Source organism: Lonchura striata, chromosome 1 (assembly GCF_050655825.1).
Source record: "Lonchura striata isolate lonStrDom1 chromosome 1, ASM5065582v1, whole genome shotgun sequence".
NCBI classification, from domain to species: Eukaryota; Metazoa; Chordata; class Aves; order Passeriformes; family Estrildidae; genus Lonchura; species Lonchura striata.
In genome coordinates, this window is record NC_140703.1 from 113,763,421 (window position 1) to 113,781,049 (window position 17,629).

A 17,629-nucleotide genomic window follows, 5' to 3' on the forward strand; every position below is an offset into this window, starting at 1 on the left:
AGTTCATGACAGCACTTGAACTAAGGAAGATCCTCAGCCAGGACTCAGTGAGAGCCAGAGCAGAAACACCTCTTTTGTTGAGTAAAAACCATTAAAAAAAACCAACTCCCAGACACTGCAAACTCCTGTTATTCTCCACGTGTGTATGGCAATGCCACTGATATTTCTTCCTGAAGATTTTCTTCCTACCAACTGAACCTTGCCTTGAAGACAATCTGCCATGAGCACCTTCCAGCCTCTTCAGCATGTCCAGCAGCACATTCCTTCATCCTCCTGAAATCAAGGGGACCTCAGCATGTGCCTGAGTGTTCTGAGAAGCAGAAATTAATTATTCCATTAAATATTTGCATCTGCCAAAGGGCTTTGTTCAAATACAGTGTCTGAAGATTCTAAAGGTGACCACCTTTCTCCTTGTCACATTAGAAACACACTCAGATTTGGTCAAAATCAGAAGGAAATTCTGGCTCTGATCTAAGCCAACACTGTGACAAATGGACAGGGACAAAAGAGGGTGTTCATCATACCATGAGGCTCTTGAGTCTCTTATTTGTACTTAACAAAGGGAAATACAAAGTTCCAAAAGCAAGTGTTCATGGATAGACAATCACAGACTTCAAACTTTGGGAAAACGAAAGAAATTAACTGTTACCACAACAAAACAAAACAAAAAAAAATCCCAAAACAAAATCAAACCAAAACCCAGCTGTTTTTATCACCAGCTCTTTGTTTTTTAAATGACACACAAGGATTTCCTACTCTAACAAAGCCTGCTGTATATTCTGGTAGTAAACTTCAGATCTGAAGAAATTTGATATAAATTCATGTTATATTTTTCTTTTTGTATTAGGGGAAAATATTTCAAATGCAATAAAATAGCAGAATTCATGACTGTATAGTAGGCAACTTTCATTTTTTTAGATTCAGTTGTACAAACTATAAAATGTTAAATTTCTCTAATAATTGGAAAAGTTGTGGGTGTTTGAACTTACTTACCTGAATACTCATTTAGCAAATATTTTCAGATACAAGTCTAGATACAGAGTTATGCAATTTGAATATTAGTTTACACATAATATAAATCAATGTTTGACAATATCAAAATCCCATCAAACAGTGGGCCCTTCTTATGCTATTATCAAATATAGTATATCACTGTGGGATAGCTGAGAATCATAGAATGCTACTGTAGGCTTGTTTATTAAATTGGGTCAATTTTCAGACCTTCCAAATAGGAATACTAAACATTTATTTTTCCCCTCTGGAAATTTTTTTTTCCTCCTGCTTAATACAGTTGTCATCCCAATTTCTAGTGAATTTATAAAAATATTTTTTTTTTATCCAATAACCCCAGCAAGGTAAAAATAGGAGTTTTTATAGCAAATGATAAACAGGCTCACGGACTATGAGAGAAACTAAACTTATTTAAATTGCCATACATTCTCTACTGAATCACACATCAACAGTTTCTTTTTATGTGTGTTGCTGTCCACCTCAGACTAGCAGTTTTTAAGGTGCAGAAGCATCTTTCAAATATATGCATCTAACTCAATAATCAAGTTTCACACACTAGTGTCACATGCTTTAAATTTACATCACCTGCTCATCAAAAGCTGTGTTAAATAACAGCACTAATTGAAACTGCATAATTCATCAGAAACTGCAGCACTTCCAATTCAGAGAACAAAGGGGTGCTTACGTGGTTCTTTATATTACTAGATATAATTTTCTGAAATAAGGAAAGGAAAATAAACAAAAAAAACCAACAAAAAAAAAGCAAAACACATTTGAAAGAAGTTGCTGCACCTGCAAAAACACTCTTTAAGCTTACTATGAAATACAAAAAAGTGCACCCTTCTATATCTACATATAAAACATATTAGAAATAAAACTTGTGTAAAATGTTTGCTGTGCAAACTATAAAAAGTCAGTCAGTCAGTCCATTCTTGTTCCTAAGTGTTTTTCTCCAGGCTCTCTGCCTTCCTACTGCAGAGAGTCGCTGTTATCCAGGACCAGCCCACTGATATTTGCTGTCGAGAGGTCTCCGCCGTCGTCCTCGCCGCTGTCCACGGACTCGTCCTCGCTCTGCCCTGCCATCATCACCTGCTGCACAGCCAGGGTGGCACCATCTGAGGACAAGGACTGCAGGCTGTCTACATTCATGTTCACTGGAGCTGTGATGGTCACGACAGCACCTGCAGGAGCACAACCACAGCACTTCAGCACCTTTCTTGCCTTCTGCTTGTACCTAACGGAGCTTTTTTCTAATCAAGTTACCCCAGAACAGTTGTTTCTAATCAACCCACCACAGAAACTTAAGGAACTACATTAAAAGATATATAGGCTGTCAAATACTTAAATGTCAGGAAATGCCAGAATTAGGTTGGTCAGGAATCTTAAACTTTGTGTTGTGAATCTTAAATCTGCCTTATGGACACCCACTACCGCAGCTCTCCAATCAAGTCATCACAAGGCCATTTCTGCAAAGTATTCCAGCTTAATTCATTGCAGAAAAAGGGGAGTGTTCAGATTCAAGGTAGCTTCAATGCAAAAAGTTGTTGTCAGATCCAGCAGAGGCTGAAAAAAAATTTGTTACAAACTGGAAAGAATAAAGCACCAAGCAGCAGGACAGAAAGGATGATCCTGGCATTAAAGCAGTTACTTAGCTTTCTTAAATAAAATCTTTTTGTTTCATCTGATACTGAGGAAGTTACTTCAGTCAAAATCTGTGGAGGCTCTATGACATTTTCCTGCCTCTCATTGTTCAACTGGAAGCACATGGGGCAGATGTGGAATTGCAGCTGCTCAGCCATGAAGCTGAAGCTGAGTGCTGCTCATCCAACAGGAGACTCCTGACGTGCACAAAGAGAGAACGCAGCTGTACATCTCAGTTTTACATCTTTTATTCTGTCATTTCATAACTTTGGAAACAAAAGCAAGTTTCTTAACATGAATTCCATTACAATACCCTTGCTTAAACCACAGAAAACTGTTAGACAGGAAAAAAGTGACACATTTCTGTTATGCTTTCCCAGATTAAAACCACGTTTATAATGAAATATCCAGAAGTTCCCCCTCCCACCATAGTCATCAAACCCTCCCTCTCCCTGTCAGAGAGGAATTAACTTTATTATCCATGTTCAGGCAGCTCTCCTCACCATCTGACATCGTGAGCTCGTTCGATTGCTGCTGAGCAACTCCTGAGGCAATGGAGTCAGGCCAGAACCTCTGCACTGGTCTGTTCTGGGCTGTTTTCTTCTTTGTTTTTGGAGTTTCAGAACAACTGGAATCCAGCATTGGCTGAAGAATTCGCCTTCTAGCATTGATAAACCTAAATACAATTGAGGGCAGGGTGAACTTAGGGCCAGTTGGCTGTAAATTCCATCTCTCTCACATTCACAAAGTATGCAGCAGGAAAAAAAATTAAGAATATGAAATCTTCTATCAGCTGGGCTTCCCATTCTTTTTAAAGTGTAGAACCACTCCTAGAACACCAGCATCTTCAATTTTGGCAACGTAGCTAAGAAAGCACTTCTATCATTTTGCAACAGCATTTTTCCCCCACCTCAGAAGGAAAAATTCTCCAGACAGCACAACAGATGTACACTTCAGGATCTTATTAAAAACTAAGCACCAGAAAACCTGCTGACAGCCCAGCTCAGAAAGCTGATACTCCTCTCATTAAGGTTCACCTAAAGTCTAGCCCCTGCCTAACATGCTTTGTTTGGTCTGGTTTCATTTACTCCCTTAAGCTTCTGCATTACTTATTTTACAGGCTCCCTGGCTTTCCAAGGGTTGGCTCCTGATCCAGGAGATGACAGCAAACACATTTTTCAGATGTGTCCTGATTCCTTTTAGTTCTCTGAATTTCACTTGCTTACTTTAGCATGCTAATGGCTGCACTTCCCCTTTCTGCTAGTGAACAAGGAAATACTTAAATGGAATCAACTTCAACATAGTGAAGGGAGTTGTGACTGAAGACATCATTTCTAAATATCAAAAACACATCCAGCTCCCAAGTTTACCTGCAATGGGAGGAAATCAGGTGCAGCTGGCAGGTTCCTAAGCTGTAATACAATGCTCTGCAAAGACAGCAGTCAGATCCCAGCACAGAGCTCCATGGCCACATGTCACACAGGCACAGTCACTCTGTTCCACTTTTGGAACCAGTGTTCTGTCACTATCCTGACTATTTCCCCCCTGGACCCCTCCACAACCTCACAGCCAGTGTCATCTTTGAAATCTGAGGCAGATCCCAGTGGGACTTTGCTGCAGCAATTTTAGGAACTGATGGCACAACTGATGCCATAGGACACGTGGCAGCACCTTCCCTCCTCTCTTCTGCAGGGCAGGTGTCTTATCTTACACCTCCACGAAAGATAAGACATGACAAAACCTGCTGAAGCATGAACTGGTGTAGCTGAGGAACTGCCTCTCCATTCAGACATCAGTGCTCAGGAGAGCATCCTTTGATACAAGAACAGAATCTGTTAACAGCAACTTCTTAAACATCTGCAGCCTCCAGGCCACCAAATGCTTTCAGATTTCAACTTCTTTACTTGCAGAAGAGAGATGAGAGTACTTCCACCTCTCTCAGCACTGGAACAGGACACAATTCTTAATGCTGCAATGTTTTCTCGACTCCTTATATAATTTAAACGACATGAGTATTATTATACTTTATAAAAATAACATGCTTGTGTGCCAGTGCATAGTTCTTGTATTTCTATACATGTTTTGTAACATATGTAGAATATTTACGTTCAACTCCAGATGTCCACGTTATCCTTCTCACTATTTCTGAGCTGTAAGCACATGGAGGCAAGGACAGATATTAAGTTAAGGGCTTTGCTCTTACCAATTGTTAACTTGGAGTAGTGTCAGATTTGTTTGTGCTGCAATCTGCTTCTTCTCATCCTCTGTTGGATATGGATGCTACAGAGGCCAGAAAAGCAAACAAAAAAGGCATAAGCTTGTTTTTCATCTCCTCATCAAAAATAAGAACTCCTTGATTATATCTGATTAAAAAGGGTGGATTAAGGCCACCTGACTCATGAAAACACAAACATTAGAAACCTCACAAACTTCTATAGACAAAAATAATTAAACAAAGAGTGCTTTACTACACAAAAACTGATTTTATCCTTGAGAGTGTCTGTGGCACCATGAAGCTGCTGCTGTGTAATTCAGAAGAAAAAGCTTCTCATGGCTGACAGTCTTTATTAAAGAGCGTGATCCCTGGGCAGCACAGCATGTGAGCAGCTCTGATTAGTTCTGCTGGCCAGGGCAGTGTCATATGAGAGAACTGAGGAGCACTCAGTTAAATAAAGGAGCTCTGGAGTTAAATAAAGCTGCTCTAAGCAGATGAGGACAGGGCACGTAACACAAGAAGTGCACATGCAGCTTCCCTGGATCAGTTCTCTGCTGCAAACCAGTTGTAAAAGGCAAAATATCAATCAATTCAATGTTGTAATAGCTTGAGAGCCATTTATCCTTTCAAAGGATTCATGCAAAGGGAAGACAGTTGGAAGCACAAGCAGATAGTGACACGCTTGGTACACATCAGAAGGATTGGAAAGCAGATAAAGACAGAAAATGTGAAATTTTCCATGGTCAAAAATACCCCTAAAACACTGCAAAATACAGGTGGAATTACTTTTCCTTGTGCCATGAACCAGGGTGTAGAGAGCATTAAGTTCTCAACACAGTGAAATGAAGAAAGGCTCCTTGTAACAGCACTTATTTAGACTGTGCAGTACAAATGTAACATATTTATTAAAATATTAATAAAAGTCAACCAGCTTTAGACTGTGGAACTACTCCAAATGACTCCAGGGAAAGCTGAACTGAGGTTCCATAACTGACAACAGAATAAATTCACCTTGTTTATGAAGAAAAATTTTAAGAGACCACACAAAAGAGCTACATAAAAAACAGACCATGCTCAGTCCTTACCCCTATGTGCTGAAAAAGCCAAGATCTCATCACATTTGTAGCGTGCTTGGGAAGAACTCCTCTCTTATTTTTTGATGAGCCATCATCTTGATGCAAGATGCCTAGATCTTGGTTTAATTGCAACTGGAGCTGCACATTTAATTTTAGGAGAAATAAAGCAGTTAACATAGTCATGGCAGTTCTGTATCAATAAATGAACAACTCATTTACAGAAGGAATAAAAGGAAATTAGGCTTGAATGTCTAGAATATACTCACTGTGTGCAAGCATAAACAACTATGGGACGTATTACTGATATAAGATTTAAATAAAGGATAAAGTAAAATTAATTATTATGCTGCAGTTGCAAACAAAGATGCTAAAGATCCTGCTAAATAAATGCATTAAATGCTCAAAGAGCATTAAGATCCATACAGCAGAACCTATAATTCACCACATTCATACTACTTCCTAAATATTCCTATTTCTTTCTCTTTGTTTTTCACTTCCTATGGATCCATCAAATCATTTGTACATTGGTTATCTGAACGTTGGGGAATACATTCTTAAATGCTTATGCAGAAATAGACAGAAACAGCACAATTTATGTGCTGTCATGTAAGATTATATTTCAGACAATTGTAACCAAAATCAGGTTTTCCAGACAAATTGGAGCAATTTCTTAAGCTAATCAATATGTAGGAAATTAGTTTTAAACAAGGTTTAGGCTATCAAATTTCTACAAATGTGTATTTGGAGAATATTTTAATTTCCCAAGTAATGTCTTGCATTTTAAATAACCTGCTTGCATATGGAGGCTTTATAATGAACTTGCAATATCTTTTCTACAGTGTTTTTTCCCTACCTCCACAGCATTCTGAAAACCTGAAAAAGAAGACACTGAAGAAAGATTTTCAATTTGTGACCTTTGCATAGGTGGGTTTGGAGATTCCCACTAATATCAAAAGTAGTCATAGATGTATACAGAAGGTCATTTTATTTTTTATTTATAGGCTAGAGGCATTCTTTTCCTCTCAGTATTTTAGGTTTTTTGCATAAAAGGTAAAAAAACCACCCAATTTTTCAAAATCCCTTCAGTCCAGGAGAGTAATTTAACACATTTATTTCTGAGAGGTGTGTGAGGACAGAGCTGTCTGTGTTCTAAGGGGAACATGACTGAGTACAGATTTGCTCCTGCCAATTCAAAGAACACTCTGTGCACACTTTTTTGGTTGGAAGGCCAGAATAAGGGGGAAAAGAAACCAGTGAGTCAATGATTACCAACAGATTTTATGCTGTGGAGATGGGAACTCCTCATTCACATTTCTAATTAAATCCAGATTCCAGAAAGATTTGGTTTTCCACTTCCAGAGAAAGCTAGCAAGGCTTTCTGCACCACAAGATGGTCTCGTTTTCATGTTTGTTTTTCTTCAGTTGTTTCATTGAACTCTTCAGATCTAACTCTTAAGAGCCTCCCACAAAAGAGTGCAGGCCTTCATATTTTAGGGTACAAGGAGACAAAACTGAGGAATCTCCCAGAGTCTTAGTTGAAGGTTTTATAGAAAAATGCTTCTCCGAATAGATAAACTCTGAAATATATATATTTTCACAATTGCATTGGTTGCTATTGTAATAAAAATTCAAATTTCTCACAATAGAAGTATGGTACCTTAATGTAATACATTAAATCTATCCAGCCATAAACAAAGTTAAATTATTAGAAAAGTTTTAATAATTGAAAAAGCATTCATTTGATTCAGAGGGGTTTTTAGTTTGTATTGGTGTGGGTTTTGTTGTTGTTGTTGTTGTTATTTTGTTTTGTTGTTGATTGAGTTTAGAGGTGGGGTTTTTTTATTTTAGTTTGTGGTTTGTTTTTATTTTTTAATTTCACATAACTATAACTCTTCTGGCATCAGTAAAGGAAGACAATTAAAAGGCAGGAACTCTGATGAGCTCTTGTGGCAGGGGGGACATCGTGACATATCCTACAACTTGTACCTCCCACAGCTGTGGCTGCACCAATTTACAATTAATTACTCTGTGTGTACACAGAGCTTGTTTTGCCAGTGTGAGAAATTTAAATCAAAACTCCTAAACCCACTGAGATGTATTTCCAGCCAGAACATCATTCTGTGGAATTTATGGAACAAACCTGAGAGTTCTGGATCCGAATAGTCCCAGGTGACAGTGCCTGTGTCACCACTTGTCCTTGTGGAGTGACCACAGTGACTGGCTGATACACTGTCCCCCCTTGAAGCAAAACAGAAACACAGATTATGGGGAAGAAAAAGCCCTTCAAGTATTACTCTCTTTAAACACATCAGCACTGCACACCACACCAGACTTTTAATAATCTATCAATTACTCTTTTCTAGTCAGCATGCAAGATGTGCTCTTTGCTACACTAAAATCTTCATCCATTCACAAAAAACTGTACAAATTTTGATTCTATTTCCCTGTATTTTAGGCATTCTAAACCTATTTTCAAAGGAAAATGCCATTATTATCAGGCTATAAAACAGTTCTTCATGTTGTTTTAACTGAGCTAAGTCTTCAACCAACGAAGGTCACAACACCAAAATCACACCTCAGTGTGGCCAGTTCTTGGGGCAGCTGGGTTTGATTTAAAACCTTGCTGAGAGGCAAGACTAAACACTTCATGTCAAATGTAATTTCCATATAACAAGGACATCAAGGATTTTACAGATTTGTAGGTGTGGTTCCAAACTCCAAGGAGCACAAGGCAGACAACAAGTACAATGGTTTAGGTAATGCATTTTTTGTCAAATAGAATTCTTCTTTTTAAAGGCAAAAAAAAAAGTCAAACACCATAGTCTACGAAAATTTAGCAAGTGTAGTGTTGCACATTAAGATTTCTTAATATTATATATGTAACTGCCACTCCCACAGACATATTTGGAAAACACATAAATTAAACAAACCTTCATAAGCCAGTAAAGCACTTGACTGTACTACAGTAACTTTTCAGTTGTTAAAACATACTTTTTATTATTAAAACACACTTTTTCAAATATTTGTGTATTTTTTGTAACAAGCATAAAGGAAACCAAGATAAAGAGCAAGGTGCCAGTTGTTTTTAGTGTGTCATACCTGCTACTGTTGCCATAGTTACATTTCCCTGCTGCAATGCTGATGCTGGCACCACGATCCCTTGAGGACTGAGTGTGCCTGCAATGGCACTTGGAATTTGCTAGAAAAATAAAACAGTTAGTTGCTTACATTTTTTAACCTTTTGTTTTTTCATGTAAGGAGATCAAGCATGCTTGTGCATTTTTGAAATTTGTTTTAGGTATTTTTTGCTCTAAAATACGTTTGGAGTTTAATCACAGGATTACCTTCAAAGAGAAAGATACTTCATTAGGGGTTCATCATTACCTACATTAACTTCCTTATTATCACCAACCATTACCTTTGAAAACCCTCATGAAAGCAACTGCTAGAGAAGATGTGAAACAATTTTGAGACATTTTAGTTCTAGGTATATAAAGAATAAGAAAGTTTCAAAAGGCAAGAGGGAAAAAGAACAAATGAAATGACCCTTGATGCTCTTATTACAAGCATCAAAGCTTCAGAATTTTAGTTATTACTTCAATTCCTTCAATTTGAACATAATGTATTAAATATTCAATATATTTTCTTCTGCTCAAGATAGCTCTTACTCAACCCTGAACATGCAAACTCTTACACATTTCCTTAGTATGTATCAATAATCTCTTTTGATAGCAAATGCAAAATGGGTCCCTCGTGTCTTTACAGAAAACCATAAAACATATACAGAAAAAAATCTTTTAAAATATGGTTTTTCCTGGTTCTAGAATCTCCTTTCCACACTTCCAGACATCAAAACCTATATAAGAAGTCCAGAAAGTGAAGTTTAAAAGTCAATGGGGCTTTTTTTAATACAGAGCATTAGACACATGAGTAATTCAGAGAAGGGCAATGCCCTCAGACACAGGATCAAGTGGGTACTGGGGTGGCAGGGCTCGCTCTGCAGCATCTGACAGCAAAACCATCAACCATAACCTATTGTGATCAATTTAACACAAATTAATGCAATATTGCAACTTTAATCCATCAGATATTGTCTATTTATTCCAGAATACAGATTGTGTGTGAAATGTATCAGTCATCTCAATGTTTTAATGAAGGAGGCAAACTAAAGGGGCCTTAACAAGCAAAATTTTTCTTCTTTGTTTATTCTGTTTCCTAACCTCCTTCCAACCAAATAGCAAATCCAGGCTATTCTGAATATCTCCACTTGCTGAACTGAGAAAATCATAAAAGGAAGACAATAAAAAAAATTGACTCTGTGCTCTGGCACATTTCAACAGATTTGTCCATCAGGCAGTGGCACCAAAAAGAAAAAAACAAAACAAAACAAAACTTTTTCTACTCTAAATAAGCCAATTGAGAGAATACAGGAAACTGCAGAAACTCTGTTTGCAAACTGATAGCATAGCTGTAACTTCCTAAGGAAATCTAAGCAAAATTCCACTGAACAACAGTATTTGAAACACACCTGAGATTGCACAGGTGAATAAGGACTTCCAGGCTCTCCACTTAATAGAGTTTCACTGTTCATTTTTGTCTTCAGGCAGGCAATGTAACGACTACAGAAATCCTTGCAGAGTTCATTAACCTTTTCTAGCTCCAGCAGATGGATACGCAGAACTTGGATTGCTTTTACCATCTGAGGGAGAGAATTGGGGAAAAAAATCAAAACCAAAATAACCGTTCTTTAAAAAATATCTATTTTATGTGAGATTTAAGCAAACAGTTTTCCAGTAACAAAGATCACCCAATAAAGACTAAAACTGCTAAATCCTGGAATGAGAAAGGAACAAAATGAAGCTGCCACACGGGGGAAACAGGACAACAAAGTGATTTTTGTCACGTGTGACACTTCAGGAAGACAGAGCAGCCCAGGTGTCACAGGGCACAGGATGAGCCTGGATGTCCATGTGGTCTTTAACCCCCTTGTACAACTCTGGGTCACAGACCACACAAGACTGGAAGTGATGGAAATCCCATCCACAGAAATGATCTGGAAAGCAGGGCTGGGACAGGCTTGGCCAGCAGCACTTCTCTGGAGCTCCATAAATCAGAAACAACACGTTCAGCTTCACTACACCTGACACCAGGAAACCAGAAGGGTTTGAGATACAGTTGAGAAAGAAGACACTCCTGTGATTAAGCATAAATTTGTTCCAGAGATTGCTAGGGAGGATGAAAGCTTTTATTTTTCAATAAAATTAGAATAAAGAGGTCCCAAATTTAGTCACACTCTTCCACAAAGCTTAAAGTAATCAAACAGTTCTTCAGTGCTACAGCTTTTAAGGTACTCTGTGATTGTATGTCAAAGATGAACAACTCTCAGGTAAAATCTTCTAAGAGACTGATTTCTGAAATTCAAAACATTAAATACAAAGCACAGCACCAATTTTTTTTAAAAAATCCATGTTTAAGCTAAAATCCAAGTAGAGGAGATATGTATGTGAGGAGAATACTTGTCATGTTCACTGTGAGAAAAACACTGTAAGCCTGGATAACCAATGGTATTACATGCTGCATAAAAATAGCTTAGGTGATTGTAAGGGTCATGGCAGAAGATCAGAAGCTAAAACCAAATCCAGATGGTCTAACAGCAGCAGGAAATCTAGGACATTCAACTATGTACACAACACACCAGAAAAGTAATGATTTTTTATACAACATGCCACCCCCAATGTTTCTGTGCTGTGCTGGATCTCTGAGACAAATATCCTTCAGCTTCATGAAACTGAACAGTTGCAATTTTGAAGCAGTGCAGAACTTAACTTTACAATTATTTGGAAAAATCTGTCCTGTATGAGGGGTTATTTACCTGGGCAGAGCACTGAATCCAGTGAACAGAAATTAGACCCTCCAAACGAATCTGTCTATTACTTCCAACTCAGGAAGCCAACTGGGAGCTGAGGATGCCTTTGCTCAACTCACCCAGAGGAGATCAAGACAGGACACCTTTAGTGTGCTCCCCATCATGACATTTTAGCTTTCATTGAGAAGAGTATTTTCCCTGTTTTTTCAGCCACTCCCATAGACATACTTGGAAAACACATAAATTAAGGTTCTAGGACACTCACTTGATGCAGAAAAAATATTCTTCTCAGGGATAAAATGAAAAAAAAAAATACACCTTTCAAAAAACAGCTGCAGAAACACCTGAGCTGTTGATTTGAGGAAGTTGACCCAAATTAATATCTGGTAACTCTTTTGACCTCTGACACTGAAAGCCTTTGAAACACTGAATGCATTGACCCAACACTGAGACACAAACCAGTGATTTTCCAACCCAGCCTAGGTTGCTGTTTAAACTGTGCTTATGCACCTTTAAACACAACAAAGTTAAAGCAAGCAAATGTAACTAAATTTTAACACAAAACAAAGGTCGTCTGTTTTTCAAGAAATTCTGTCTCTGTTTCAGAGACAAAAAACCTTAAAATAGAAAATTCTTCATGTGTGAGTAATTAACAGATTGCACATCATATTAGTGTTTTAAACATTCAGCTAAAACTGAGGTAACAAAATATGCTTTTGGACACATAATATTTGACCATAATAGAGATTAGTTTATTTTTGCTCAGTCAAGAGAGTTGGTTTTTTTTAAACATTAGCCAAATTTGTATTGTTTATTTATCAGCATGTACTTGGAGGAAGAATGAAAGTCCTTTCTTCAGCTTAGACTTAGTTTAAAATTGATGGTTGATGCTTGAGGTGAAAATTGAATTAAAGTCAAAATCAACCACAAACCCAGACTCAGTAACACTGTCCAGGTTTCTGCAGGGCCCCTCTCCATCACACTACTCCTGCAGGAAGCTGTGCTGCTGTGGTTAGGAGGAAAACAAAACTTTGTAAATATGCCATGCCTGTCACCAGGACTTACTAATTCATTTACAGCCACATTAATTGTAGCCATGTGGCTCCTGCTCTCTTGCAGCACAGGTGGACCAAACTTAATGTCAGCAAAAGTTCACTTTTCCCTTAAAGCTACAAAAATCAAGATCTCCTGATAAAATAACTCAAGTTGGAGGAGTTAACTCAAGTTGGACAAAGGTAATACAATACAGGTCACAGTAGTAGTAATATTTCATTCAGTGCTACTGCATAGAATATGCCACAGAAAAATGACATTTTATAACTGATTCAGTCTTTTCAGCTGTAGCAATAAAACTGGAGTATCACTTCAGAGAAATGTATGAAGATAAAGTAACCATGAGATTTGTGTATATTCACACAATTCTAGAATGGTTTGGGTTGGAAGGGACCCTAAAGATCATCCTGTTCCAACCTCTGCCATGAGCAGGGACACCTTCCACTGCTGCTGAAATTGCTGTAAATAAAGATAATGGTAAACTATTAGAGAAAGAAAAGATATTTAAAAACTTCCAGTTCCTGCTATCAGGAGCCTATTCATATATAAATGTCTCCAAATTTAAGAAATTTAGGCTATTTTAGCTTAAATATGCTCTAGGTTGTGCCTGTGTCCTGCCTTCAGTGCCTCAAGCCCGTGGTGCCTCAGTCGTGATCCCCAGCTCAGCTGTGCTGATGTAAAACACAGTCACAGTTTTTTATGGATTTCAGAGCACATCATCTGCATGTGTGGGCAACATACATGAAAGAATCTCCATGTACTGACACATAATCTCACTCAAATGAGTCTTCATTTGAAAAAAAAAATTAAAATGTATACATTTACAGCTTACCTACCCCCCTGACCTAAATCCTCCTGCAGCAATTTAGAACACAAACTCAGGGAGAAAAGCTATTTTGTTTTCATTTGTTTTGATTTGATAACCTCACTCCTCTATTTTGAGTCCTCAGCTATGAGACATAGCTAGAAAAGATGCAACTAGAGGTTTATGGGAAATTAAAACAGCAAAAACACTTTTCAGAAAGGCTTGGTCAGTCAATATTCAAATGACACCAGCTGGCTCCACCACTACAACTCAGGTTCCAGACATAACTAAGAGAATTCAAGAGAATTGAGAAGAGGGTACTGAACTAAAAATCCTTACCCCAAATGAAACAAAAAACTCAGGGGTCTTCAAAAAAGGCAGTGTCCTGTTCAAATACAAAAGGGAGAGTATATTTAACACCCCTTGTATTTTGTCTAGACTTGACAAAGCCATAAGTAACCTGCTCTGACTTCACAGCTGACTCTACTCTGTGTAGGAGGTTAGACTACAAACCTCCTGAGGTTGTAGTCCAACCCAAACCATCCTATGGCCCTATGAATGTGGAGAAATTAAAAAAATCCACCCATGTGTGGGAAGAGTTTCTTCTGAACAGAAGCAACACGAGAGGCAGGAACCATCCTGAAGCAACCTGGTATTTCTGCAGTGTCTGGGTTAGCAGTGAGCAACAAAAAAGTGTTAAGCAATGAATGTCTTCAAACATAAAATAATCTGTGAAAGGTCTAAAAAAACTCTCTGCAAGCACCAATGCTGATAAACTTCTTAGACATGGGGAGTCTGTGGATGCCCTATGCACAAAATGAGACTAATGGCAAAGAGCAGTTGGTGCCTTGGTTCATTCCAGGATCTGATTTATCTGTAAAAATGAGGCAGAGATAGCAAAGGGCAAGGGGAACAGTGAGTGGAGCTCCAACAGATGATACTCCCAGTTATGTGGATAAACTGAGCACACCTCCAGAAAGCAGCAACAGAGACTACAAATATCTGGTTATTGACAGCCAACACACATCTTCTGACACTGTTGCTTGATAAGAGGAACAAGGGGATGCAAGTAATATTCCAAGAAGATATAGAGGAAGTTGAAGCTCTAGGAAAGCACATTTTCAGTCTAGTAAGAACATGAGCACAACCTTCAGCTTCCACTTCCTTTCCAAAGGATTGGAAAACAGGAGATCTGCAGGATGAACCACAGGGTCACCCCAGAGCACGTGGTCTAAGGATTGCACCCAGACCTGGGAAAGGCACTGAAGTAAAAAAGGCCTGGTAACATTTTTCCTGGATTGACTATGATCCTTTGCCCTGCTGATTCAAGATCACCAACTGATGTTGTTGGAGAGTTTAACTGGGAAGAACACAACCCTAGACCAGAATCCCTCTATCTAGATAGTAACTAGGGTTTGAAAGTTGGTTTACAGGTAATTTAACAATTTATGAGTATTCTTAAAATTAACTTTCAGGTGGATTCTACCCACATTTCCCAAGGCTGAAATCCTTTTTAATACTAAAGCCCAAAGCCACCAATTAATTGAGAATGGGAACTATAATACAAAAGTAACAAGATAATCTAGACCATAGCTTAGTAAGAGCTACTCAAACTGGAACAAGCATCCACTGCTTTTAATGAACTTCCTTTCTGGTCAGACTGAGCTGATGCCTGTGCCACCCAGATTAACATTCTGTGGTCCTCTGGATGAACTCCAAACTCCTCTCATGGAGTATTCAAGGCACTTCAAGTGAGTGCACAATGTGGAATGTTGCCAGGACTGTAAGCGACCCTACAATCACTATCTGTGACCCTTCATAATTTCTGTTATCTACTTAATTAGCCCACAGGCAGCATAGAGCATGGAATTATATTCTGTTGCTTTGGAGCTGTCAGTTGAAGCTCTGTCACAGAAACTGCAGTCTGGCTGAGTTCTACATGCCACATCTCAAAGAGGTAAAAGGAAAAAAAAACTAAACAGCTGACCAATTTCCTTACTGTAACAGGCCTGTGACTCTCAGATAGGATTTGAATTTGGCTCTTTAGTGTTGTGATGCTCAGTTCATCTCAGTTCAGTTCTGGCCTTGTGTTGATCCTACTGAGCAAACATTTACATCTTATTTGTTTGACTCTGCTCCACCCTTCCAGCCCAGTCTAACTATCAATCTTAACAGCTTCTCCTTTCAGATGAATGGTTGAATTAACATTGGAGTTAAAAAGGGAAGGACAACATGAGTAGAAGATGGAACAAAGGTGCACCATAGTGTTTCTTGCTACTAAACAGACTTTTTAATCTCTATAAAAATATATATATATGTGACAGGAGGCAGAAAAAACTGCCTATCTAGAGCCTTCCCTGTGTCAAGCACCAATATTTCAAGCTGAAAAGAGACTGAAAGCCATGCTAGCCTGTTCACAATTTAAAAGAGAAGCTTGTGCTCACAGCCCCACACCAAATGAAGAGCCTGTCAGAAAGTCAGCTGTTCAGAGCTCCCAGCCTCCAGGACAGGCAGAGGACAAGCTGCACTCAGGTTTCATTTGGTATCCAGTAACAGAAAGTCACAGCTAACAATACGACCACAGGACGGGAGTTCAATGCCAAGGATTTTTGATTTTGCAACATGGTTCCAGTTTAAGCCACTACTGACCTCAGCAGCCATGGAATCCAGGACATAAACAAATAATTCCTCACCCACCTCAAGCAAAACCAGCCAGATTTGTGCAGCCCATCAGCAAAAGGGAACACCACATAAACTAAGAGACTTTGTCACTAGAACCACAAACTGAAACCATAAGCAAGTCAATGACACACCAGACCCAGCTACAACCAAAGCAAGCTGGATCTGAGAGAGTGTTCATGTGTGACCAAAAGCACAGGGAACAGGCCAAGGCAAGCAGGATCTTTGGGAAACCAATCTTTGGAAGCTCACAGAAGCCACAGAATAGCTGAGGTTAGAATGGACCTCTGGAGATGATTTAATCCAACCCTCCTGCCCAAAGCAAGGTCAGTCAGGTAGGGCAAGTTCCTCAGGCTCATGTCCAGCTGAGTTTGAGTGTCTCCAAGGATGGAGACTCCACAACTCTCTGGGCAGCCTGCAGTATTCAATCACCCTCACAGTAAAATGTTTAATAGAACCTCCTGTGTTTCATACCCATTCCTTGGTAAGTTCATGCCCATTTCCTCTTGCCCTGGTGAGTCAGTCTTTTTCCCCTAGTAGGACTTGGCATTTCCCTTTGCTGAATTCCACGAGGCTTCCATTTTTCTGCTTCTCCAGAAACAATGAAATACCTCTGAATGGTGGCAGAGCCATGTGTGCATCAGCCCTTCCTCTGCAACACCTGCAAACCTGCTGAAGGCTCAGCCTGCCCCACCCCAGTCACCAAAGGGGATGTCAAACAGTTCTGTTTCACAGTCAGCCCCTGGAGAACAGCACTTATGGGTAGCTCTCAACTGGACTTCATGCTGCTGACCAGAATCCCCAGAGCCCAGGGGTTCACTCATTTTTCAGTTCACCTCACTGCTCATTTATCTCATCCCTGTCTTGTCAGTTTGTCTATGAGAACATTGTAAGAGACCACAAAAGTCAAGATAAACCACAAGCACTGCTCTTTCCTCATCCACTGAGCCACAGCTACTACATTCCAACTATTAGACTTCAGATATGCTTCTGAAAAGAAATCTGGATTAGAGAGATAGGGAAAAACAGTGATTTTGTGTTGGATTCAGAGAGTTACAAATGAAGAAAATAACCTGAGGCTTAACAAGTCAGCAGACCAGCTTCATGCAGAACAGAACTAACTGTTCTGCATTTTTGAGTAAAATATTGAAGGCAAGTATATTCAAAATAGGGAAATCACAGCTTCATCAAAGGAATGACCTTAAGAAAGCCTAAAGGAGTCAATGACATGAAAGAAAATATTATACATGGCAGAGACTTTCTAAGATCATCTTATAATAGCT

The 17,629-nt window shown here is 38.9% G+C and overlaps 1 protein-coding gene across 3 annotated transcripts in view; it reads right to left on the reverse strand.

Moving 5' to 3' along the window:
• Nucleotides 1-514: 514 nt before the first annotated feature.
• The window catches only part of PKNOX1 (PBX/knotted 1 homeobox 1), a 36,014-nt gene continuing 18,899 nt past the window's right edge, over nt 515-17,629 (reverse strand). For all 3 annotated transcript variants that reach the window (XM_085586624.1, XM_021546777.4, XM_085586614.1), the window contains 7 exons: nt 10,472-10,642; nt 9,043-9,142; nt 8,084-8,181; nt 5,953-6,081; nt 4,856-4,932; nt 3,156-3,328; nt 515-2,192 (listed from right to left, as the gene is read on the reverse strand). In XM_085586624.1, coding sequence (XP_085442750.1) covers nt 1,981-2,192; nt 3,156-3,328; nt 4,856-4,932; nt 5,953-6,081; nt 8,084-8,181; nt 9,043-9,142; nt 10,472-10,642 — 960 coding nt within the window. In that variant the 3' untranslated portion in view covers nt 515-1,980. The remainder of the gene's footprint in view (nt 2,193-3,155; nt 3,329-4,855; nt 4,933-5,952; nt 6,082-8,083; nt 8,182-9,042; nt 9,143-10,471; nt 10,643-17,629) is intronic.